Here is a 19,645-nt window from a genome sequence, read left to right on the forward strand (position 1 = left end):
GCAAACGTACCGACGCGACCACATTGACTGGCCTGAATTGGCCAGCGCAGCAGCGGGCGGGGCGGAGGCCCGGGCAGAAAATAGCCCCGAGTCATAAACATCCTCCTGAAGAGCCAATCCAGGCCACTTCTCAGCGAGGCCGGCCGTCGTCGTCGTCGTGTCCCCGCAAGTCAACGAGGCCTCACAGGGACAATAAAGAAAAAAAAAAAATGGATTTCCTCTGCCAGTGCGGAGACACGTTACAAACACAAAAATGCAAACGTGTGGCGCAGGGCTGTCCAAACGTTTCCCAAAAAAACTCAAGTGGTGGCAAAACAAAAAAGATTATTAGCATTAACGTGATGTATAAAACAAAATATAACTTTTTTGTGACAACAAATATTTCGAAATTTTTAAGCAGGAAATGGACAGGAAAAAAGATCATTCAAGTCCTTGTGGATATGACAACAAGACGTTTCCATGACAACAAGACGTTTCCATGACAACAAGATCCCGTCGGAAATTCTGGTGCTTTTCCACCTTGCCTGCGTGCACTCACTGCCAACAATGAGGCACTCGAAAATGGCCACACCATCCTGAAGCCCCTTGTCAAGTCGGACTCCGCCTCCTTTCCCCCCCACTCCGCACACCGCCAACAACAAGGCACTCTAAAGCGGGCCGGCCAGCTGTTGATCCAAAATGGAAGCTGCATTTGCGGAACCCAAAGAGCCCGCCCGGCGCCGTACTCTGGACACGCACTCGGATCCAATTGGAATGGCAAGTCGCTGGCTGGTGCCGGGAAACCATGGCGACTGGAACCTCCCGCCAGCCAGCGTGGGCCCATTCAGGGGCGGCCCATTGAAATTCCGCCGGCGTCTCGAGCGACCTCGCCGTGCCATCGTCTGTGGGACAAAAGGGGCGCGAGGCAGGAAGGAGCCTGCAGCTGCAGGATGCATCTGCTGCTGCCGGTTCGAGGAAGGATGCGGCACTCGCTCGCTCGCCTTCACTCGGGAGAGTTTGACACACGACAACAAGGTGGAACAATTTGGGCCGACAAGTTGAGAGCGGAAGACGCCGACGACTCGCGTTTCACAGTCAAAGACAATCGAGCGGGAATTGAGCAGGCGGCCGTCAAGTCCACATTTCCTCGATCCGTTCCATTTCCGTTCACTTCAGTTCAATCCGATATCGGTTCATTATGGAACAATGTGAAGGACATCAGGATCGCGGAGGCAATAGATGGTCAAAGGATTTCGTTTATGGATAAAATGAAGGTGATACGATCACTCAAGTATTGCACAAACATTGACATCAGCAAAAGATGAGATGAAAATAGTTTCATGAATTCCAATTCAATCATTATAAATATAAACTACAAATATTCTGATTGATCTTAAAGTGCATGTCTTCCGTAAATAAAATACTTTTAAGTTCACGTGAACAACACATTTCAGGAAAATAGTCAGTTCATTTTTTTTTTTTAATTATGATAATAAAAGATATTTAAATAATCGTAATAGATATTTAAACAATCGATTCATGGTTTTATGAATTAATATTGGGCTTGAAAAGGAAAACCGATTCGATTCCGATGATTTGATTTTTTTAAGCCCCGCCCTAAAATGGAGCAAGTTGAAGGTTTTCTATTTCCAAAGCAGGTTTCCACATTTCGCAAGACATTTTAATTCATTCACTTGCAGTCGTTTTCACTCAAGCAACCCCGGGAAAAAAAACACACCAATCGCTATGACTGGTTAATAAACCCTAATTGGGGAAAAAAATGCTTTTGTAATATACAAAATGAAAATCTGATTAGTCCATGAATCGATTGAATAATGGATAGATTCATGGCGCCTTTGAGCATATGGTGCGAGAAACGCATTTGAAGTGCGGACGCTGGCCTTTCATTGCTGAACTTGACACCAGGAAGCGTTGGCGCACCTTGACAGGAAGTGCTGGCTCCTAATGGCTTCGCAACGTCCTCTTTGCGGTCGCACACGCGTGTCGCTGCCGGCTGGCTCGCGCAGGACATTGCCACTTCCTGCGCCCAAATAAGGAAATGAGCTCAGCGCTTCCTTCCTGCCGGCAACGCATTGTTCCCGAGTTTTGCCCGTCAAAACGCGATTTTGCACGGCCGCAATGACAAATTCACGCGCGCGGCAGAAGGAGACACAAAAAAAAAAAAGAAAGAAAAAAATAAAAAGTGCAAAGTATGCTGGTGCGATGAATATGACAAATCCCGCGGTGGCGCTTCCGCCTGCTTTCCTGACAGTCCAATGACAAGCTACTAAAAAAAGCCTTTGCAGATCTGCGTTTAAAATGGCTGCCTGTAATTTATTTGAGTTGATGCCGCTGCGCAACCGCCACCACGTGTGGGCGGACGTTTTGCGTTGTGATGAATATTCTGGCTCGTCTCCGCTGGTCTCGCAGTGGATTGAAAGATCAAATGTGCGGGATAAAGATCGGATCGGTCACTCGGTCAGTCACAGGACACATGTTGACGTTTGTTGCCATTTTTCCTTCCGTTTTGTCTTCAGCAAGTGAAACGCATGCTCAATGGGATTCGGGTCAGGTGACTGATTTGGCTTTTGCTTAACTTTCCGCTTTTGGTTAGAGAAAGACCAATTGGGTTTTTTCAGGGCCGATAACGTCACCGATTATTAGTGGTCGAGGACGCCGATAACGGAAATTTGGAGCCGATATTCATTTTTTTACTAAATGGTCAAATATTGGCATCAAATTTGCAAAAAATACAAACTCCAGCTCTTCATTTTTTTTAATGATAAAGTATATGTTTAGTGAGCAAAAAATATTGGAGTTTTTTACAACAACAAAAAATCTTAGTCAAAAGACATATTTCTTTTAAAAATCTAACAAAAAGTTCCGTGAATCTCCCAAGGGGCAGTAGCATGTTTTCAAAAGTTAAATACAAAAATCTATTGTTTTCTACAGTAAATAAAGTATTTGAAGTATTAAATTTTTACTTCACTTAGTTTTAATTTCAAACAAAAACATCTCTGAGAATGTAAAGAATTCGCTTCTTGAAGTTAACACTTTTTTTTTAAATGGATTTATTATCAAATGATAATCGGTCTATCCCTACTTTTGGTCATTGTCCATCTGCACTGCGAAGCACTGTTTAATGACATCTGAAGTTGATCAGATCATTGAGAATTGGTCCTGCTGCTGTTTTTGTTAGCAGTCACGTTATCAATAAATACGAGGGAAGCAGATCCATCGGCAGACAATTGAAAGCTGAACGTGTCTCAGCATTCCCACACTTCAACACTTCAACATTAATGATGAAGATCAATCAATGGTTTTCACAATATGATTTCAATCAATTATCCTTTTTTATTCTATTTTACAAATGACGTCTGTGTTTTAAAAAATCAGACGTGGCCCTTAACACAAAAGTTTGCCCCTCCCTGCATCACGTGCTCACTAACTTTTATTAGTCAGGTCTTATTGAAGCAGGTGTCGATTGTAAAGTATCAGCGCCGTACCTAAAACTCAGCTGCGGAGTCCAACATCCGAGGGTCGGAGACAAAAATGCTGCATTTCCCCAAAAAATGTTTCCAAAAACGCTTTGCAGCGCAGGCGGTGTTCGCTCTCACTCGCACGATCTGTGCCAGTCAATCGCCGTGCGACCGATCATCGCAGGACGGCGGACGCGTCCTTGAACCAGACGGCAGATTTTTGGGGGCGGGGGGGGGGGGGTGCAGCGGCGTGAGGAGCATGTGCCGCAGCAAAAAGAGGATGTGGGGGCGGACCCTGACGAGTGGCTTACTCATCATCTCCTTGGGCGCCGACCAATCGCGACCAGCGTGGCCTCCTGGCAACACGCTGCCTCACGCACACACGCCTCAGACCTTTTGACAAGACTGACCTAATACAATTCAAACAGCGGCTCTCTTACACCGGGCAAAAACCTTCCCCCCAAAAAAGAATACTTCCACTAGCTCTCCAAGTAACAACATCGCGTCATGGCCACCTGGGGGCAGCATAATCCAGACATAGAGAAATACATAGGAGCACTGTTCATGTTGTACACGATTTGGCCACTTGGGGGCAGTGTGCTTCCGCGCATTCTGATACACTGACGCTACATAAGAGAATAAAAAGAAAAAGTCACAATGAAGTTATTCCAATGAAAGTTTGGTTTTTTTGCAGCGTAGGAAGAGCATATGCCGATGAGTAACGTAAAGATGCTCCTCTGTGTACATTCCTGAAGCATTTTGTAAGACAAGACGTTCTTTTAAGAGATCAAAGTGCCGCGAGTAGCGCGCTAATTAGCATTAGCGAGTCCGACTGGAGGCCATCATGGCCATTCTTTGCGCATCTATAAATTGAGGTAGAAATCGCTGGTAATCAAATCATTTTGAATCTAAAATCGTTCTCAATCGAATCACACCCAAAAACCCGAATCGAATTATGAGAATTTCCACCCCTATTTATTATATTTGCATAGATAAAGCCATTATAAAAAAAAACACTTACAGCGTGTCAAACAATCAAATGTCAAAAAATACACCCAAAATATATATATTTGTATGGCAAATACGGTGATCCGTGAGTTTCGACAGCAAGCAACCAGAAGGGGGGGCTGCCGAGCGAGCGCATACAGACGACGTGACGTAAGCCTAATTGACCTCCGCGCTCTAATCAGTCCATTCATTAGCGCTTAACGCCAGACGTGCGCGAGGCAAACAGCGCTCCAGCTGGGCAAATAAGTCGGCTTTAAGCCGCTGCTTTGGGATGCGTTTAACGCCGTTGATCGCGCCCGCGCTTTCAGCTGCACGTTCGCCAACGCAACACTTGTTTTCTTTTCCAGACAGCCGTGCCGCCAGAGACGGCGACGACGTGGGAACCAACGCGCTCAACCGTCTGATTTCCAAAAGAACATTGAAAGCAGACACACCTGTTCCTTCCTTCTTTCTGAGCCAACACTTGCAGCAGCAGCAACAAACACACACACGCACACACACACACACACACACACACACACACACACACACACACACACGCCAATTGTCACACTTAGATGTGACGGAGCTCATACACGATGAAGACAAATATGCCAACTGTGTTCTTTCTGCTCTTGGTCACTGAAGAAGAGGGCATCAGGTCTAGCGCAGTACCAGGACTGACCTGTGAGGGGCAGCATGGGGCTGAAGGGCAAAGAATAGTAGTAGAAGAAGTGCAAGGTTTGTAAACAGCTATTAAAAAACAACTACTGATGCACTTGACTTGCAGCCATGAAAAAAGTGTTTCATGGTCCAAATACTCTGATTGATATATATATATATATATATATATATATATTAAAAATGTCAATTAAATTGAACTGAACCTGTACAATTAATAAAGGTTTTCAAATAAAATCAACTGAATATTCAGTTGACTCTCCACTTGACTTCCAGAGCAAGTCCACGCAAATCAAGCATAAAAGAGGATGTGTTCCGTTTTTGACAGACTGACAGAAACATCCTCTTTTACGAAATGTCCCTGTCCTGGCGTGCGTCTCAGAACAGGAAGCAGGAGCGACAACTATTTGGCCAGAGGCCGCATGTTGAAATCAATCAAATCGAACCATTCTGCCAAACATTCCACGATTGTGCGACGGATTCCGACCTCTTGCCTTCATAGCTGAAATTTGCCATCAAGAAGATTCAAACTATTTTCACTTCAATGTCTAATTCTGCCCTCTAAATATGATGATAGCGTCTTTTATGAAGCCAAGGCACATATTTGACATGACAAAACAAAAATGTCACAAAAGGTGGACGCACATACAGTTTGTACCGTCTGCCCTCTAGTGGCAGAGCACTGAATTATTTTTTCCAATCGCTGGCATAGATAGAAGCAGCCTCAGTGTACACAAACATCGCAGCTCATTGCTGATTGCATTCATTTTTCTCTTTTTCTTTTTTGTGTGTGTGTGTATGTGGGGGATTGCTGGCTTTATCAACATGATCAATATCTTCACGGCGATCAATGAGTGAATGAAGTATCTATCTGAATGGAAAGCTTAATCATCCACTATGAAATCATTGGGGGGTAGTTTGGCACTCCCAGGCTTGATTAATTGCAGTTTGAGCAGACGGTTTCTGTCATTAAGCCCCGCCCCTCCCCGGGGGAGATGAGCAAAAGTGATACGTACACAAACGAATCCCAGCGCAACACATGAAAGAGCATCGTGCGATTTGACGTCATGCCCAGCAGACCACCATTTTGATCTCAACGCCATTAATCAATGACTTAGTAAATCATGGTAAAAATAGCCGATTCACGGCAGCCCGAGAATTCTAATTTCTTGCTCTGACGATTGACCAATCGGAGCCATTCACACCAGGAGAAGAAGCAAAGTGTGCATCTCGACGGCACGGTGCATTATGGGTAGCGGCGTGGTGCATTGTGGGTAGGCTAAACTACCATACGGTCATTGAAAATGAATTGGATCCAATGGAATGACCTCTGATTTGTAACATTTCAACCGCTGGAAAGTTGCAGTTTTTTATTGAATCTATTTTAAACACGCATCACGTGGTTTACTGACTTCGGGGGGGTTGACTTGCAAGCTTTAAGGTGTACAGTTACGCAAAGACTGTCACCACTTTAATCTCCGTTTTTTTCCACGCATGCGCAAACGTAATGCGCACTTCGCTTATAGGCAAAAATAACTGTTGTCTTATATATTTGGATTTTTAACTGCTGTAACACCTCCATCTCCAAATGGCAAAATATTTGGAATCATGCTAGCAAACTCAGAAAAGTACTAATTTTGCAGTGGTCTGTCATTTTTCCAGCGCTGTCTTCCTCCCAAAGGATTGGGGGTTGGAGTTGGAGAGGGAAAAAAAAACACACGGGTGCCCCTGTGCCCCCCCTTTCGCCTTTAACCGCACTTTTGCATCAAGAAAACGCTCTGTATTGTTTTGTTTTTGTGAACGTGAACGGTTCCATTCCAAGCAACACGAGTTAGCCGGCAGAAGCTAAAGTTAGCATCCTCCTAGCGAAAAAGAAAGAGATGAAGGAGAAGGAGCGAGCTAGTGCCAGACTCCCCGAGGGGGGGGGGAATGCTCCCCCAAAACTTTGAGCAAAAGGCGAACTCACCATTGCAGCTCGCGGGGCGACGAAAAAGGTCACAAAACGAGCCGTTTGCTGGCCGAATGCGACGGGATGGAGCCGGTGGATGCCGTTTTCCCCGTCACGACAGATCACCCATTGATTTTTTTTTTCTTCCTTCTTCTTTCTCGGGGAAATTGACGAGGAGGTGGACCCGGAGGGAAAAAACAGGAGCTTCTACGGGGAGAATGAAGTCGCATTGCGCATGCGCAAAAAAACGAGGTTAAAAGCAGGAGACAAAAAGCAGAATATTAATGTTTTGTTTTTTTTCAACCGAAAATTTACTTTTTGGAATTAAACTGGTTTTGTAATGCTAAAAGACACACTCACACACACAAACTCATGGTGTCACTTACATATCGATATAGTGGCAAATAAGATAACACTCAAAAAGAGATAAATTTACTATGCATTATTTGACCTTAACTAAATGTGTTTGTGGTCAATAAAAGCCAAAAGTGTTAGTATGCTACAATAAACAATTTTGCATACAAGTTAAATTTAACAACTAAATACAGTATTTATAATTAAATGATTAGGTAATAAAATATGAGAACTGATTCCTACAGATTATTGATTTATTTTATTTCTATTATAATGAGCTCAAAGTTTTGCCCACGTTCTCGGTCGCCGGGTGGTGGTGCCCGGGGTGGCCGCTTGTAAACACGCACGCACGCACGCACGCCATCTCACCCAGGCGCGCTGATTAGCAGCTGAATGGCTGATGAGCTGTCAGGTAACACGGCTTGGGGACGCATGTCAACTTCCTTTAATGTTCTCAGCTACTTGTGGAACATGAAAGGAGTGGAGGAGGAGGTGAAGGGGTTCCGTGCCGCGTGGGGAGGAAGAGGGGGGGGGGGGGTCGTCTAAGGGTATATAAGTCACCCCTGGAGATGTGGGTCAAAATTGTTGTTATTGCTCTCGGGGGTCGCCATGCGCTCATTGAGGGCCTCCCTGCTGCTGCCGGTCCTCCTCCTCCTCCTCCTGCATCAAGGCCAGCGAACCCGGGCAGTCCACCTGCAGCACGTCCGCGACGGAGCTCGGCTGCACGGCCTGCTGCGGGACCGCGGAGGAAGCGGGCACCACCTGCCCACCTACATGGTGCACCTCTACCGCCATTTCAAGAGCAACGCGTCGGACGCGAGCGAGCAAAACGCGGAGAGGCGAGCGGACACGGTGCGCAGTTTGTTGGCCAAAGGTACTCCAACTACTTTTCCACGTTACTTTTGAGACATTTTGGATGACATTCCTGCAGGGAGAGGGTGCTAAGTTAGGAGGGGGAAAGGGGGGGGGTCAGACGAGCAGAGGGGCTGCAATCCACATCCCACTCGGGGTGAGGATCAGCCGGTCTAATTCTCAAAGCAAACCTCTCTCGCTCCAACTCTTCTCTCTCTCTTTCTCCCTTAAATGCTTGTTGTTGATTGAGCATCCCGCCAGACGCGCCCCCTCCTGCTCAAATCTCTACTACACAAGTTCCCTTAGTTCTTCTTTTTTTTTTTCCTTTCTGCCTCTTCACACTTGTCCTGATTAGATTAGAGGCGCAGGGGGATTTGTTACCTCGGCCCCGGCTCCCATTTCGCTTTTAGGTGTCAAGAGTTTGTAGCTATTTGTTCGGCCGAGGAGGAAATGCACAACAAGGCCGACTCGCCGAGATGGAAATGTCCTGCGTTCGTGCCAGTTTCGGAGTTGTTTGCTTTGAGTGGATTACGTTGATCATGTGATGCACAATGGTCATCTTGAAGATGCTCTTTAATCTTTTACATTCATTTGAACCACACCTGAATACTAATATCACCCCCCCCCCACCTCCCCAATTACCAAATTTGCATCCCTGGTGGCCCCAACCTCACACCCTAACGTATTCGTTCGTATGCAGCTAAATTGTAGCGATCATAAAAACGGCAGGTTAAAAGCCACTTAAGTGTGCATGACGTCATCATCGCGACATTAATAGACAGCATTGAGCCATTTCCAGTTTATTCAGTTGTATTATTCATTATATTATCCATGTTTGGTTAGTTAGTATTATATTTATTTCGGAAATATTGAACTTCAAACACGTTTGTAAATTAGAATTAGGTCGCAAACATTTTTACCTGGTTAAGTGAAGGTAAAAAAAAAAAAACATGCAATAGGCCAATTTGCAGAGGGGAGTAAATATTTAATCAAATTACTATTTATTTTTAACTCAAAACATCTGTAGAAAAGCAATATACATTGAAGTCTTTGTTTCTGAATGCAATTAACAAGTGTATATTCACTTTTATTAGTATGGATATTCACATAATTAGATTGTAACTTGGAAATGTAGCTAACATTTGATATGGGTCGTTTTCATACGATTCAATTAATAACAGTAAAGACATCAAAATGATTTAGCAATTATTTCATGCTGCTTTTATCGGCACAAATGCCAATCAAGAGATTCCCTCATTTCTTCTATTAATGATCTGGTCAACTTGTATGTGGGAAAACCCTCAACGATGATGAGGACTTCAATTTGCCACAGCTTTGTTGATAGAACCCAGCGACTTTCCAATGAAATACGTTTCTTGCATCAGGCTAAAAACAAACGTGCATAACGTAAAAGACAAACCATAGGAATTGAACTTATAATCCCTCAAACAACACAGAAAAAAGTGCAAAGCAACCCAAATGATTCATTACACAGAATATTGTGTTCTGTTGCTATAAAGACATGAAACCTACCAAAAGAAAGATGAAAGTTTCTTCTTTCATCAGGAAACAAAGTATATTTCTATCAGTTTCCGTTTTGCAGCAATTAGCATTAGAATATAGCTAAGTTACATCATTATTCACAAATCTTGTTTAAAACAGTGAGGAAAAGAGCGTTTTTGCAACATGGCCCTGTTTGATCTCTTATACTCTGCTGCCACCTGCTGGCCGTTTTTGTAATAACTACCATTACTTCATGCATACTCTTCAGTTTAGAGGCTGCATCAAAGTCTTCTGTATGCAATAGCATTAACAAAAAAAACAAAAAAACGTATATATGCGTCTTTGGGAGCAAATGAGTTTTTGATGAATGAAGCTCCTACACCTCAGTTAATAGTTTTTTGGGCACCAAAATGCGGCCAAAGCAATATTTGAATCCTAGATACGGCTGTCTGAACACAAAACAGCTTCCTTCCTTTCGATCTTTCTTTCCTTTGGACCGACACCTTTCTTGACTTTCTGTTTTGTGTCTGGTTGTCCACCAGGGCTGTCGCACCGTCACGGGTACTGGGCGGCTACATTCGACCTCCACGGCCTGCTGCGCGACAAGCAGATCCAGGCGGCCGAGTTGAGGATCCGGCTGCCCCCGAGCGCCCCCAACGCGTCGGTGGCCGTGTACCACCAGCACGGCCCCGAGTGTCACCCGGCCTCAGACATCTGCCGCCAAGAGCCGCAGCCGGTGGGGATCCTGGGCCCGTCCTCCCTGATCTCCTCCTCCCACAGCTGGAGGGTCTTCAACATGACGGGCCCGCTCCTCGCCTGGCTACGGGACAAATCCCCGCTCAGGGTCCGGCGCAAACGGGCGAGGACGAAGGTCGAGGCGGCGATCCCCGAGCTGGGCCCGGCGGGCGAGCAAGCCCTGCTGGTCATCTTCTCGCACACCGGCTCGGATCGCAATCCCAAAGCCAAGGCCAGCTTGCTGCACACGGCCGAGCGATCCAAGTTCTTGAGCCCGGCCGAGATGAAGAGGCCCACGCGCTGGCCCCCCAAGAGGCGCAGGAGCAAGCGGGGTCACAGTGAACTGACGAGCGGGGCCCCCCGGGCGTCCGGATGGGTGGCTGACGAGTCCATGTGCCGCAGGGTGGACCTGCACGTGGATTTTCATCACATCGGCTGGGGGTCTTGGATCATTTTCCCCAAAAGGTACAACGCTTATCGCTGTGAGGGATCCTGCCCGGGACCCTTGGGCGCCCACCTCAATCCGAACAATCACGCTTACATGCAGGTAAGCGGCACGTTCTTCCTTCAGTTTGGCAATGACAATTCAAAAATGTTCTCCATAATGACAGCGAAAAGCAAATCTGACCGTAAAAATCAAACATCATACTCAATTCATTAGAACCACGTGATCTGAGGAAATATGCTTATTGGATTGAGTTGAATCATAGCTCCATCTAGTGGACAAATGGTGCAAGGGCATCATTCTGAGTGACTCCCAACACTGAACGGCATTTACTGTTTCACAACAAAGAATATATCGGCATTGAAACAGCAAACTGTGGCCAATGATTCATTTGAAAAGGGCTAATATTGGCCAAACAATTCATCTGTCAGGCCCTTGGTAGCATAACTAATCTGTATCCATTTCAATCTATTTCCCCATCACTGATGCCTGCCTGCCTGGTGCCCTCTCTCGCTCTCTCTCTCTTTGCCCCCGCAGAGTTTACTCAAACATTACCACCCCGACCGAGTGGCCTCGCCGTGCTGCGCTCCCACCAAGATGAGCCCCCTGAGCATGCTCTACTACGAGAACGGCGAGATGCTCCTGCGGCATCATGAGGACATGATGGTGGACGAGTGCGGCTGCCAGTGAGCGCAGGCACACAAAAAAAGACACTTAGAAGCGGAAATGGGGGCTCTTTTTCTTTCACCATGCACTGTATGATTTGTGAATTAATGTATATTTATTGTGAATACTGTATTAAAAAACGGCCATATTTATGTATATTTTTGCAAAGATGCTGTCCCGTGGGTCACCTTCATTTTGCTGTGACTGACAATGACGACTGCGTAGCGGAACTGAAAACAATAACAAAAATGTGTTTGTTGTCTGCTTATTGAAGGCTAAAAATGGTCATTCAAGACATTTACCCTCATTTCTCTATTGTTCTGCTTTGGTAAAATGACGTGGAAATGATGACGATGAGAACAATTGAGCTATTGCCAACTCCTAACCCTGAATTTAGTGCGTGTGACGTCACAACACAAAGGAGTGAACAAGGTCGACTTTTCTAGTGAGTGTTCAGGCTATGCACAATGAGTCTCCAAACAAAAGTATTGTTGAGGAAATTCTAGCAAATGCTGTACGGTTGAGAGAATACAGAACTACTGGCCAGGTTGCCTTTTGAATACATTTCACTGACTAACCAGAAATGTACCATGGGGGTCACACCTAAAGCAAGTAGGCTCAAGTAACTTTGAGAAGAGGACCAGCCCTGACAGGTAGGATGAATTGAACTCAAGTAGTAAATACAATCAAATTAATTGTCTTTAAAAAACACAAAAATATATAAAATAATTACACTATGATGCAGTTTTACAAATGTAAACGACTTTGTGGTAACCAACCTATACTATATTTTGACACCCAAGAGATGACGACAGAGGCAAGGAGACTCAAAAAAAGATTTTTTTTTGGTGTGAAAGGGTCTTGCTCGAGTTGCCTTGTATAAAAACATAACAAATGTTATATTTTCGCATATGAAATAGATGTGCACCGGCTGCCATTATTCTGCGTAGTTGTGACGCTCGCAAACTAAAAACGGAGTCGGGCCCACGTTGACGTTGGTGAGTTATTGTATGAATAGTTTTTACTTCGTTTTTTTTTTAAATACTGGTTACAAGTTACAACGTCTCGGTAGTCAAACACAACACACAAACACACGCCCAAACATATTTCTGCAATTCACTTGCGCAGTTTTGTCGCTCACGATAAGCCTTTTTTTCTACATGCCGGCTTTTGTTGTTTTTCTAGTAGCCTAGCTTCCAAATGACATTATCAGGCTAGTATAGTTTACTACGTTGTCAATTCAGTTTTTCTCGCCATCCGGTGAGCGTTCGGTTGATTTGGACTTTCGGCTGAGCTAAAAATACCGCAAGCCAAATTTGTCAAATGCGCCAGCTAACTTCCGGAACTTGGTAGCCAGGGGTAAGTTTATCTCTCCTCAGTCATTTTTAACTACAAATACACGTGACATGTTTACAATATGCTACTGTTATGTACCTCAACATGGTGTTAAATGAGCGCCATCTAATGCAACTGCCAAGAGCTCATTTCCACGGCAATGTGCAGTATTTCATTTGCCACTATCATGTGTCATTGCAGTTGAATTCAGTCAAGTACGGTCTTACCTTGATTAAAAGCCACCTTGAATTTTTTTTTTAACTCGTTACGTTAAACGACGATACATGTTTAGTGGGCACACATTGCGTCGTGCTATTTTTTTTATTACAAATTATTCAGCAGTGGCACACACGCTCCATTTTTAACTCAAACAGTGTTGGCTCCCCCTCTCGGCCATTAGGAAAATACACTTCCGTTTTGGGGCACCCACTTCCGGGAAGGGACTCAAACAAACACACACAAGAATTATTTTTTTTGCTTTTAGGACACTCAGATGAATTTGCGTTAGGTATTAGGCATGATAAGGAATAGAAGAAAAATCCAACATTTACATAAATGTGATTATAATCTTCAGAAAATCCGTTCCAAATCACACAATTTAATTTGGGACACATAATGGTAAATACATTTTGGCGTTAAAAGTGTGAAAAATATTGCTTTGTAATTTTTTTTTCTTATAAACGACTATTACTTTTGAATGACAACAATTGGGAACAATTTAGATACTTCTATATCAGAGAAAAAATGAAATTTGCTGATGTATGTTATTGATAATATTTTCTGAAAATATTTCTGTGAACGTGGATTGCCATAGACGTATCACAAAATGGCAGAGGCGGTGGTTAACGTGGCCCGGAGAATCAATGCAACCGTGGAGGAAGGAAGAGATCACCTGGGTAAGTGATTTTTTTCATTTGTATTTTTTTTTTTTGCTTTGTGTTGCCAAAGTTGACTTGCGATACGAGTGACTTGAGTTCTGAGCATGGTCACAGAACAAATTCAACTCATAACAGAAGGCAGTGCTGTACTTAACTCCATTTTTTGGCAACTCTTTCACTTCATCCCCGCAGACTTATCCAACTGCAAGCTCATCTCATTCCCAGACGGCGTTTTCAAGGTTCTCAGTAGCGTGTCGGAGAACATCCGGGTCATCACCCTGGCGGATAATGAGATGAAGGCCATTAGTAGCAAATTCTTTTCCACCTTCACTCAACTCAGAGGTGCGCAATTCACAGTCAAAAGTGACTGAGAAGCATCTCCCTTGATTGATTAAAAAAATTATTATTATTATTTTTTTTAGAGCTGGACCTGCACGGAAACGTTCTTAGCAAACTGCCCGACTCGTTGGAAGAAATGAGGCACCTGACCAGCATCAACTTGGCCAACAACAACTTCTCGACGTTCCCCGAGAAGCTCACGCAAATGGCCACGTTGGAGCGGATCGACCTGGAGGGGAACGACATCACCGGTAATGACAAGGAATGACACCTTGCGGATTTTGTGCCTCTGAGTCTGCTAGCTGAATGCTAACACATCATGGGAATTGCCATAGGCAGGCTAACAAATAGCATGAGTGGCGATTCTTTGGTCTTTTTCTTGAACTTTTCTTGCTTTGAACCCTGCCCAGAAATCCCGCTGGACAAGTTGTCGGCCATGCCGGCACTCACGTGGCTCAACGTGCTGTCCAACCCTCTGGATGCAAACACGCAATCTGCTCTCAAGTCGCCGCGCAACTTTGACATTTTAGCGCAAAAGGACTTGTGAACGACGGCGGGCTGTTGTCATGTTCGCACCTCATGCCGCGTGCCTTTAAAGAAAAAAGAAAAAAACTTCCTTTCACACTTGAGTCTGCTTGGAAACGAGGATCCTTTGGACTCGAAGAGTGCATACGGTGGCAGATGAGAAACATCGTCCTCCATTCAACACTTTTGGATTTTTTTCATATAGACTTAATGAAGAAGAAAAAACACTTGGCTGGCATATTTTCAATGACTCATTTATTACTTTTGGGTTAATAAAGATACGTTTTCCCTCCACTTGACTAATTGTTATTTGTCACTTTATGAACTTAAAACTGGTTTGGACTCTCATGGAAATGACTACACAAGGTTTGTCTGTTTATAATAAATGAAAATGAAATGCATCCATCCCTTCTACAGGTTATTTCAATTGACATTGTTTTTAGAATTTTTTGTTTCACAGTTTTATATCCTAAACACAAATCACATATTCCCTATGATTTGTATATATAAAATAAAATAAACAACTGCCAATGACATCATAAATTCTTTACCACTCTGGAGTGGAGTAACAACCCAATATAACAATATGACATTTTTCTAAAATCACATATTGAACTCTGCAATGTGGACATTTGCAAACAGCCCAAAATAATGAAACCAAACTTTAAAGAAATAAAGAAATGTGTAAATCCGTTATCAAACGGCTGCAGCAAAACTCCCCAGACGACAACAAGTCAGCTAATCCGGCCTCTTAATTGGTTTACAGCTCACGCATTTCAAGTAAGCGCCATCTGTTTCTGCCTGGAAGGGCCTCAAGGGCCCCGTGGCACCCAAATAACATCCAAATATTCAACTAAGCGGCCCTTGACGTTGCCCTGCCGCTCACGAGGTTGCATCGTGGAAGTCCGGCGTGCTGCTTTCTCTTCATTTTCTTCAACATGTTTGCCGTCACGTGTTAGCCTGCTGTCAGGTGACGTCGGCTTACGCCGGCGGGGCTGGCGGGGCGGGCGGGCGTCTCCACTTGATTAGTGGAAGAAGCACAAATCGCCAGAGAGGTCAGCGCCATGAGCTTCAGCACCGAGGAGAGAGGCCGACCCAACTCGCACGACTACAGGATCTTTTTTAGTAAGATTTGACATCAGCTGCCACTGCGTGGATTTTTCCCCGCTTGAAAAAATAACCTCTGCTTTGCACAGAGAACGCAGAGGGCCAATATATCTCTCCCTTCCACGACATACCCGTCTATGCAGATGAAGCTCAGGTGAGTGTCCCTCGTTTACCCTGTTCAGGTTCAAATGAGGCATTTTGGCATTTAACGCCAATAAAACAAAAATAGGTGTCAGGCGATTAAAATGTTTCATCGTCATTAATCGCATGACTTCAGTGGTTAACTCACGATTAATCACTATTTTTAGATTTGTTCTAAATGCACAATAAAATATTTTTTTTTCTTTAACTCAAAATGAACGCACTCATTTTGACACCCCTAAAAAAAAAATTTTTTCTAAAAAGCTCCATTTTCATATACAGAATCAGCAAAAGCAGATCAATTTGGTGGCATAAAGTCGATCTAAATCATAGGTGTCAAACTCCGGTCCTGGAGGGCCAGAGTCCTGCAGGCTTTGGATGTTTCCCTTCTCCAACACAGCTCAACTCATCAGCAAGCTCTGCATGAGCCTGGTAACGATCCTGCTGATTGGAATCAGCTTGTGTTGGAAGAGGGAAACCTCCAAAAGCGGCAGGACTGCGGCCCTCCAGGACCCGAGTTTGACACCTACGGTCTAAATACTGGCGCAAGGACAAAATTGTTTTTTCATTTGTGATACTTTTCTGGCAGAACATTTTTCACGCCGTTGTGGAGGTTCCGAGGTGGACCAACGCAAAGATGGAGGTCGTGTACATTATCTTTGTTCATCTTCTATCACGTTAACGCCATCAATGACAACATTTAGTTTTTTGGGTTTTTTTTCAGATCGCCACCAAAGACGCTCTCAACCCTCTTAAACAGGACGTGAAGAACGGGAAGCTTCGCTACGTGGCTAACGTCTTCCCGCATAAAGGTTACATCTGGAACTACGGCGCCATCCCACAGGTACGTTCGCTAAATAGTTCAGGAGTTCAGGAAAAAAAAGGAGTGTCCTGTCTTTGGACAGACATGGGAGGACCCTCACCACCAGGATGGCGACACGGGCTGCTGCGGGGACAACGACCCCATCGACATATGCGACATTGGGGACAAGGTACAAAGTTCCCCCCCGCAAGAGACACTTTTTTTTTGTAGGCAATATCAGCCCCCCCCATTGTGATTTCTACAATTGAATTAGAATTAAATAATTAGTTAATACAATCAATACTATTTGATTTATTTTTAAGTTTTAAAATATTTGATGGATTAATTTTGCAAATTTTTTTTAATTTGTCGATTAAAATGTTTAGCTTTTTCTTATTTTTAACATAATAATCCCTTTTTATGTATTTGTCCAAATAATTTATTTCATATTATTGATTTTGAACATTTACACACTGTACACATATAAAAACATTATTTTATTTAATAGTTGAGTAAATTATATTAAATAAATGAGCAAAAAAAAAAAAGGTATTAAAAAATATATTTTTCCCCCTAAAATTGCTTATTATATTTTGTTCATTAATCTCTATGTAAGGTGTTGATTTATAGTCAATAATAGAATAGAAAATAAACATTTGAAGTTCTGTGTTACATAAAAAAATGGCTAATCAAAAATGTATTACAAATTGTACAATTGAAAAATGAGCTAATTAAACTTGCTTTTCTATGACTGACCAGCAAAGCTCAGTTATTGAATGTTGCAAAAATGAACAAAAATGTAATGACTTGGAATTGTGGTGGAGGCGAAAGTAATTGCCAGCAAATCTTCGCTCACGTCAACGATAATAGCTGTCAAAGGTGCGTCCCTCGCTCAGGTGTGCGCCGCAGGTGAAGTGATCCGAGTGAAGGTTCTGGGCACGCTGGCGCTCATCGACGAGGGCGAAACCGACTGGAAGGTCGTCGTCATCAACGCGGACGACCCCGAGGCCCAACGCTTTAACGGTAAGGTCCGAGCCGTCGGGGTCCAGCCTTCGAGCGACCGCTGGCTACATTTGGCTCTCCCCGCAGACATGGACGACGTGGCACGACTCAAGCCAGGCTACTTGGAGGCCACGCTGGACTGGTTCAAGCGCTACAAAGTCCCCGACGGGAAGGCCGAAAACCAGTTTGCCTTCGACGGCCACTTCAAGGGTCGAGTAAAGCAAATTCCGTGCACGAAAACAAATCGGCATTTAGTGGCTGCGGATGAATATGAAAATGGATCCGTTTGTGGCGTGTTGCAGGACTTTGCCATCGAGACGGTGAAGAGCACCCACCAGTTCTGGAAAGCGCTCATGGCTCAAAAGACGGAGGCTGGCGACTTGAACTGGTGAGTTTGCGCACGGCGTCAGTTTGTCACAAAATTGGTCTAAAAACGAGCAATTTACGACCAATGTTTTTTTTTTTATCAGCATGAACACGAGCGTCTCCGAGAGTCCGTTTTGTTGCTCCGCTGAAGATGCCGCCGCCGTGGTTGATTCGGTAAGTCAGATCAGAATTTAAAAAAAAAAAAAAAAAAAAAAAAGTGTCCATAAGTGAGAATTGTGATGGGCTTGCACCCTTCAGTGAAAATGTCCAAATTGTGCACAAAATGTTACGATTTTGAATATTTATACTGGGGGTGTCAGGTGATTACATTTTTTTTTTAAATTTATTGTATTTATTTTTATTCCCCCCCAACCCTGAGTTTCCATACTCTCGTTAACATAAACACATTGGCTACATTTTCTCATATGTTTTTGCAGGCTTGTGCTTTTGGATCTGCAGAGCTCGTTCCCACTTCAGGTATGGATCACGTGCAATGTCCGCTTTCTCTTGTTACTTTCGGACAAAATAACGTTCTCCGTTTTTATTGTTATTTTCTTTCAGTTGACAAATGGTTCTACTACGAAAAGTAAAGAAACCATGGAGGGGAAATCAATTTCCTTTTGTGGACGGACATTCCTGCACGCACTTCATGCTCGTCACAAAAATAAAAATGACACAAAATCACGTGTCATTTTTGATCAATAAATGGGAGTGTTGTACTATTACTAATAAATTAATGTGTGAATAAAAAGTCAATTCAATCTGTCATTAGTGGGAAGTATAAACACTTTTGTTTACTGTTTTTCAAATATCTATATTAGCCTTCGGCTACTTGTACGGTAGTTAGCATGAATGCATGTTAATGAAGGACGGACTGCGTTTATGCAAATGAGCTCAACTTCAAAGGTCTCGTGTGATGTTCAAACGCTTGCATTAAAAATGTTTTTCTGCGCGTCAGTTGGCTTGCTTGGGTCGAAATGCAAAGTTGAGCAAAAAGCGCGTTGCAAATGTTGCACTCATGATTGCATCAGCTGAGACGCGTCGTTGCCTTTTCGGTTGCATCTCCAACATCGTTCACTGAGCACAATATAAGAAACATTTCATTTTTTTTTAAAAACATTTTTTTTTTTTTTTACATTTTACTGTCAATAAAATTCCCCCCATGTACTTGAATTCAATAGATTGGCTTTCATCCACTGTCAAAAGGAATTACATTTTTACAACCATTTAATTTTCATCGTTTTAATCTCATAATTCATTTTATACAATTTTTTTAATTGCATGATTATTGGTACTTTACTTAATTATATTAATGAAGGGAAATTCATTTTTTAATCTTCACAAGTAAAAAATATTCTGTAGTCCCGCTAATTTCATTTTTATTTTTTTCCCACCCATAAAAAAAAAAAGGAATTCAAGGGACATTCAATTTGATTTATAAAATATTTCTCTTACATTAGAATATACCCCCCCAATTTGTAATTTTTAATATATATATATTTTTATTTATATATATATATA

The 19,645-nt window shown here is 43.3% G+C and overlaps 4 protein-coding genes across 9 annotated transcripts in view; 3 read left to right on the forward strand and 1 right to left on the reverse strand.

Moving 5' to 3' along the window:
* The window catches only part of pald1a (phosphatase domain containing paladin 1a), a 36,969-nt gene extending 23,599 nt beyond the window's left edge, over positions 1-13,370 (reverse strand). Inside the window, exons 1-2 of one of the 3 annotated variants that reach the window (XM_077550129.1) lie at positions 13,192-13,369; positions 7,093-7,281 (exon numbers count right to left, since the gene is read on the reverse strand). The gene's annotated coding sequence lies outside the window, so the exon portion shown is untranslated. Of the gene's footprint in view, positions 1-3,485; positions 3,667-7,092; positions 7,282-13,191 lie in introns of those variants that run through there. The other 2 variants (XM_077550131.1, XM_077550130.1) reach the window with 2 other exon arrangements.
* Positions 7,759-11,785, forward strand: ndr2 (nodal-related 2). Its single transcript, XM_077550132.1, has 3 exons — positions 7,759-8,302; positions 10,326-11,065; positions 11,501-11,785. Exons 1-3 carry the CDS (start codon positions 8,038-8,040, stop codon positions 11,651-11,653), a joined length of 1,158 nt encoding a protein of 385 aa, XP_077406258.1. The 5' UTR covers positions 7,759-8,037; the 3' UTR covers positions 11,654-11,785.
* lrrc20 (leucine rich repeat containing 20) lies at positions 12,118-15,000 on the forward strand. Of its 3 annotated transcripts, none has more exons than XM_077550136.1 (5): positions 12,118-12,282; positions 13,779-13,860; positions 14,035-14,184; positions 14,265-14,432; positions 14,592-15,000. In XM_077550136.1, exons 2-5 carry the CDS (start codon positions 13,791-13,793, stop codon positions 14,726-14,728), a joined length of 525 nt encoding a protein of 174 aa, XP_077406262.1. In that variant the 5' UTR covers positions 12,118-12,282; positions 13,779-13,790; the 3' UTR covers positions 14,729-15,000. The 3 variants fall into 3 exon arrangements, with proteins under 3 accessions (XP_077406262.1, XP_077406264.1, XP_077406263.1); XM_077550138.1 differs by lacking the exon at positions 12,118-12,282 and adding an exon at positions 12,551-12,627; XM_077550137.1 differs by lacking the exon at positions 12,118-12,282 and adding an exon at positions 12,766-12,988.
* Positions 15,001-15,492: 492 nt separating this feature from the next.
* On the forward strand, positions 15,493-19,076 carry ppa1a (inorganic pyrophosphatase 1a). Of its 2 annotated transcripts, none has more exons than XR_013289131.1 (11): positions 15,493-15,831; positions 15,903-15,967; positions 16,544-16,597; positions 16,679-16,798; positions 16,860-16,946; positions 17,653-17,779; positions 17,846-17,968; positions 18,061-18,146; positions 18,229-18,298; positions 18,562-18,601; positions 18,686-19,076. XR_013289131.1 is itself a non-coding variant. In XM_077550135.1 (11 exons), the coding sequence occupies exons 1-11, from the start codon at positions 15,771-15,773 to the stop codon at positions 18,712-18,714; spliced, it is 867 nt and encodes a 288-aa protein (XP_077406261.1). In that variant the 5' UTR covers positions 15,493-15,770; the 3' UTR covers positions 18,715-19,076. The 2 variants fall into 2 exon arrangements, 1 of the variants encoding a protein (XP_077406261.1); XM_077550135.1 differs by having other exon boundaries at positions 17,846-17,973.
* The last annotated feature ends 569 nt before the right edge of the window (positions 19,077-19,645 follow it).

The sequence above is a fragment of the Vanacampus margaritifer genome, chromosome 18 (assembly GCF_051991255.1).
Source record: "Vanacampus margaritifer isolate UIUO_Vmar chromosome 18, RoL_Vmar_1.0, whole genome shotgun sequence".
Taxonomy (NCBI): Eukaryota; Metazoa; Chordata; class Actinopteri; order Syngnathiformes; family Syngnathidae; genus Vanacampus; species Vanacampus margaritifer.